The sequence below is a fragment of the Rutidosis leptorrhynchoides genome, chromosome 4 (genome assembly GCF_046630445.1).
Source record: "Rutidosis leptorrhynchoides isolate AG116_Rl617_1_P2 chromosome 4, CSIRO_AGI_Rlap_v1, whole genome shotgun sequence".
In the NCBI taxonomy this organism is placed as follows: Eukaryota; Viridiplantae; Streptophyta; class Magnoliopsida; order Asterales; family Asteraceae; genus Rutidosis; species Rutidosis leptorrhynchoides.
Window position 1 is genome coordinate 641752349 of NC_092336.1, and position 5327 is coordinate 641757675.

Below are 5327 nucleotides of genomic sequence, written 5' to 3' on the forward strand. Positions count from 1 at the left end.
CAATTCTAACCTCACAGCCGCAATTAAAAACCTGATGGGCAACATTTTTAAGCATCAACACTTTTATTTTATTTTTATTTTTGTACTTGTCGTTTTTCTTCAATTTTGATGTCGGATTTTTGTTCACATAACCTCATCATTGGCCAATAATCTTCATTTTAAGCTCATATAAACTCTAAAGCCTTCAAATTTCATCCAAAGTAATAACATAAAAACTTCTTGAACTCAAGACACAATTTTAAGCATAACCACGAGCTAAAGTCTTCAATCCATCTCCAAAACTCATCATTAAACACCAAAATCGCGAGTAAAAATATGTGTAAGTAGCGTGATATCAATGATCTCTAGTAATGTTTAGGTTTTATGTTTTTTGGGTGGATAAAAAGTTTAGGGCTTATGAATTGATGAAAGTGGAGATGAAGATGAAGATAAAAAAGATTTCTTGAAGGAGCTTTATCGACACCTATTTGGTCATGTTCCTTTTGAATTGAAAATTTATTGTACGTTATTTTATTATAAACTATTGTTATCTAGATGTTTTTATATTGATGGTCTAAACTTAATGTCAGTTAACTTGTTTCGTTAATTAATTAATTGAAATTAGGTTTTAGATCACCGTTGTTTCAAAAACATGTGTATCGGCAGGGACATGTTAGCCCTGTGTTGACTTTGTCAACCCATCCAGCAGTCCCCGGTAGCCCACTGGAGCCTGGCGAAAACACCATCACTCATTTCCCCACAGCATACCAGGCCCGATAAACGAACCTGCATTGTCATTGTTTCAATCTTCGCATGCGTGGGACCAAGAGATCATTTGGGCCCGGTAAGAATGGTTTTTGATCCAATTATTTGGAAAATACTCACCTAGTGGGAATCGAACCCTCACCTCCCCTAAGGGAGAGTAAGTCATTCACCACTAGGTTATTGGCCGATTCTTGTTTTAGATCACCGTTGTGTATTTTAAAAATCACATGGACTAGTGGTATAATTTTAAAAAGAAAATAACCATCGATATAATTTTAGGTAAACTAGAGGAACTATTAGTCTAATTAACTCCTTTAAAATTAATAATTACAAATGTGAACAAAACATAGTTCATCTTCAAAGAACATAATTGATTTCTTAGTATTTTTTTTTTTTATCAGATCAAATTAAATATTAATCTCAATTCCTATATATAGAGTTCCCATCTTCTCTTCAATTCCCCCTCCCATCTCTCTGAAGTGTGATCCCTCATTCTTGAACACACCATAATTTTTTTATTCATTCATTGAAAACAAAAATGTCAAACAAATACGTGATCTCTGCTTCAGATGCCGAATCATTAGCCAAATCAAAAGGTCTCACTGTCCCTCAACTCCTTCCATCACTTGTTAAATCAGCCCAAGATCTTGCTCGTCCACCAATCTCCAACTTCCACGTGGGCGCCGTCGGTTTATCCTCCGATGGACGGATTTTTTTGGGCGGTAATATTGAATTTCCCGGTTTACCCCTCAATCATTCCATTCATGCTGAACAGTTTCTGATCACTAACCTCGCAGCACACAGCGGCGGTCCAAAACTTCTATATATTGCCGTTTCTGCCGCCCCTTGCGGCCATTGCCGTCAATTTCTCCAAGAACTCCGGGACGTCTCAAATACCCAGATCGTAATCACTGATCAACCCATAGAAAACCCTGTTTACAGACCTATTTCATCGATTCTACCAGACCCATTTGGTCCCTTTGATCTGCTGGATCAAGAAATGCCACTAATTCTTGAAAAACATGACAACAAATTGTGTTTCGATAAAGATTGTAACTTTATCACCCAGAATGGAAATCTATCGAATCTGTCAAATGGGTATTCGGAATTGGTGAAAAAGAATGATGGGAATTTGGAGGGTTTAGCTTTAGAGGCCGCGTGTGAGTCTCACGCGCCGTACAGTGGGTGTCCGTCTGGGGTGTCATTGATGGATTGTCATGGGAATGCGTATAAGGGATCTTATATGGAGTCTGCTGCATATAATCCGAGTATGATGCCGGTACAGGCAGCACTGGTGGCGTATATGGTAGCCGGAGGCATTGGGTATGAGCGGATTGTGGCGGCAGTTCTGGTGGAGAAGGAAGGAGGGATGGTGAGGCAAGAGGATACTGCTAGGTTAATGTTAAAGCACATTTCACCTAAATGTGAGCTGAGAGTTGTCCACTGTGTGTAATTTGATTGATTGATCAAACATTATTGATTGTGGTAATTAATCGAAGTGTTGATTAATATGGAACCCTGCGTATGTAAGCGATTGCTTATCTATCGGGCAGATTAAAATAAAACGATTAATATTTGATGAATTTTTGATTTCCTTACACAAATAACAACTTTAGTGAGTTAACATTATAGCTACTAGATGTAATCCAACTGCATTTTGTTGTTGACTTTAGATGTTTTTATCTAAGATGCTGTAAACACTTTAGTTGGTTAATCGAACATATATGATTCATTTGATCAGGACATGAGTTTGAACTTATTTACGCACACCCGATAGCAACTACAAGAACCAACATTGTCTACCTGATATTTGGAATTTTTTTTTAACAATGTTCATTATATGGTAACCATAACTTTCTATTTTAAGAAAGGATTAGCTACGTTTAAGCAATACCAATCCTTAATGCCATAAGACCACCCTCCACCATTCTTATTTGCTTATGCCCATTTGTATCTAAAATAGGGACGATGGCTCTAACAAAACAAATCTTAATTCTTATCTTAATTTCTGCTCATATCATTTTCGTAACATGCAAGGATTCTCCTTCTGCAACCCTCCCCACCAAAGACACCGGCCCCACAAAATCGGGCACCAAAGATGACAAAAAGATCAAAGATGACAAGAAGGCCAAAGATGACAAGAAAGCCAAAGATGACAAAAAGAGCAAAGACGATAAGAAGGCCAAAGATGACAAAAAGAGCAAAGACGATAAGAAGGCCAAAGATGACAAGACCGCCAAAGATGACAAAAAGGCCAAAGATGACAAGAAGACCAAAGATGACAAGAAGACCAAGGATGACAAGAAGGTGTCGAAAGGTGATGCGAAATCCTCGTTGCCTGCAGGAGCCATAGATAATGCAAAGGGTGGAAGCCAGGCTGAAGTGGCTAAAGTGGTAGCAACACAAATGCAAGTCGTTGAGAAACAGATAACGGAGTTCAATGCATTATTGAAGAAGCGAATGAATGGCCCTGGGTCATCACCAAGGGCACACGAGTGTGTTTCTGAGTGTGATGAAGTCTTTGGTGCCGCCATTGATGATATAAAAAAGACTCTTGATAGTCTTAAAAGCGAAAACCTCATGAAGGCTAATTTTGATGTTAGTGCAGTCGCCACCAATGTAGACACCTGCAACGATTGTTTTAAGGAAATGGTTGGTGGTGATCCTGAAGTAGAAAAGTTAACCAATTGGGTACGAAAGTTGACCGGGGATGCCCTTGCAGCTCTCCAAAAAGCCACCTCCTCCACCTAAATTAATTAATCTTTTAAAAATTCTAGCGACATTGTTTCATCATTATCTTTCCTGATCTAGCAAGAAATCTAATGATCATAAACAATATTTGGGATGAAATAGCTCCTGAAAGAATCTCAAAACAAAAGGAGCTTTCAAACCTATGATGATTATATTCTTAAGAACCATTTAGGAGTAAACATGCATCGTAGGTTAATTATTTAAGAATACAAAGGAAATAACGCAATGTAGTTACTGATTGTTCGTACAAATTATGTTAGATAGATACTCAGACATGCCAAGATCATTGTATATGTAAGGAACTCCTACAATCTATAATGTTTCTCTTCCATCACATGAGCTTTCGTTATTTTCTGATTTTCACTTGTTGGGTGGAAGTACAGTTCCCTTGTATATCTTCCAAGGACCGCCATAAAATTTGGGTCTCATTATTGGCACCGCCTCGCCAGGGTGATCCTCCCAATATCTTTCCTAGACGTTGTTAATATCGAACAATCAGACTTCAGACACAATTTATCATTTGAAATACATGTTTTTATAAAAGACTGTTTGGATGTGCGCGTGTTGTTTATAATTGTAACTAATCTTCAAAAAGAAAATTTAAACAAGCTCAAAGATTACCTTGTAGAGTTGCTCGGTGATTGCTGCTCCAATGACACCAGTATAGAAGGCACATACATAGATTGTAACAAGAGGAGTAAACGATTTTGGGCGCTTATATGGATCAACCATGGTCCAAAGTACTTCTTTCTCCCATTTAGTATGCAAGTAATCAGCATATTTTCTCCACAAATATGTTGCCATTCCCAAACTTGTTTAAAATTCACCTGATTTGCAGTGGCTACAAAGGTAAAATGCTATACGATCTTACATATAGAAATACTGCGCAGCTTAATACGGCCACACAACATTGAAACAAATAGTTTGCTGGAGATTCATCCCCTTTATCCAAAAAAACATGGAAATCAATTAAGTTAACATAGCAAAATCATGGAAGATAAGAACTGAAGATAGCAATATGCATACATACATAGCCAAACTTTTGAATATCACAACTTGAAAAAATGGAGCTGTGGTGCATCTGTCAGATGAAGTAAGGCTTTTTGACTTAGTTGAGCATTTCTACAAACACTTGGTGTGCATAGATTCAAATAGGCATATATATGTTAACAAGCATCTCGGTAGAATGGGTAAGTTGGAGCTGAATTAATATCATGAACGTTATATGAAATCAGCTAAATGAATGATAGCGCATCAAACTAATAGATTTCACCATATGTGGTTTCTTTCTGTTAAAACCTACTACGGAGTATGTTTTTCCCTAATAATAACTTAAATGAAAAAAAAAAAAAAAAAATATATCAGAATCTAAGAGATATTTCAATTATTAATTACGAGCAACAATGAAAGACATACCGCCGGACAGACTGAAAGAAACAGGCGACTCTTATCGGCGGTTTGAGGAGATTGGAGATCGTCAATTTCTCAACTTTTGTTCAGTTTTTTTTTTTTTTTTCCCCTTACTACTTGTATATTATATGAATTTAAAAAGTTTATTAAGTACGAGTAAAAAGTTTATTAAATGAAGTTAAGAAAATATTAAATAAATTTAAAGTTTGAAAAATATTTACTGAAATGACCCGTTAAATCACGGATTCCGACTAAGAAACTTCTCGTTGTTTTTATAAACATATTGATGTACTTAATTTAGTCAGGATAAATGAACTACATTTATTGTCCTATCATTCTCTTCCAATTTTATTACAATTATTATTTTCTTTGTCATAAAAGCCTACATTACAACATTTTATTGAGACATGTATTTCGCATAA

At 36.4% G+C, this 5327-nt stretch overlaps 2 protein-coding genes across 5 annotated transcripts; one reads left to right on the forward strand and one right to left on the reverse strand.

Annotated features, from left to right (window-relative positions):
- The first annotated feature begins 1250 nt into the window (after positions 1–1250).
- LOC139904340 (cytidine deaminase 1-like) lies at positions 1251–2304 on the forward strand. Its single transcript, XM_071886275.1, has one exon. The coding sequence runs from the start codon at positions 1283–1285 to the stop codon at positions 2195–2197; it is 915 nt and encodes a 304-aa protein (XP_071742376.1). The 5' UTR covers positions 1251–1282; the 3' UTR covers positions 2198–2304.
- A 1332-nt stretch (positions 2305–3636) lies between these two features.
- LOC139904341 (uncharacterized protein At4g29660-like) lies at positions 3637–5036 on the reverse strand. Of its 4 annotated transcripts, XM_071886278.1 has the most exons (4): positions 4912–4958; positions 4526–4576; positions 4117–4437; positions 3637–3966 (listed from the first exon to the last, which is right to left on the reverse strand). In XM_071886278.1, the coding sequence occupies exons 3-4, from the start codon at positions 4297–4299 to the stop codon at positions 3856–3858; spliced, it is 294 nt and encodes a 97-aa protein (XP_071742379.1). In that variant the 5' UTR covers positions 4300–4437; positions 4526–4576; positions 4912–4958; the 3' UTR covers positions 3637–3855. The 4 variants fall into 4 exon arrangements, with proteins under 4 accessions (XP_071742379.1, XP_071742378.1, XP_071742377.1 ...); XM_071886277.1 differs by lacking the exon at positions 4526–4576 and having other exon boundaries at positions 4117–4322; positions 4912–5036; XM_071886276.1 differs by lacking the exon at positions 4526–4576 and having other exon boundaries at positions 4912–5024.
- Positions 5037–5327: the final 291 nt, after the last annotated feature.

Coding starts and splice junctions, on each gene's coding strand:
- LOC139904340 (XM_071886275.1), top strand. CDS start 1,283: ATGTCAAACAAATACGTGATCTCTGCTTCAGATGCCGAATCATTAGCC.
- LOC139904341 (XM_071886277.1), bottom strand. CDS start 4,299: ATGGCAACATATTTGTGGAGAAAATATGCTGATTACTTGCATACTAAA. Junction 3,967..4,116: donor TCACCGAGCAACTCTACAAG/GTAATCTTTGAG, acceptor AACAACGTCTAG/GAAAGATATTGGGAGGATCA.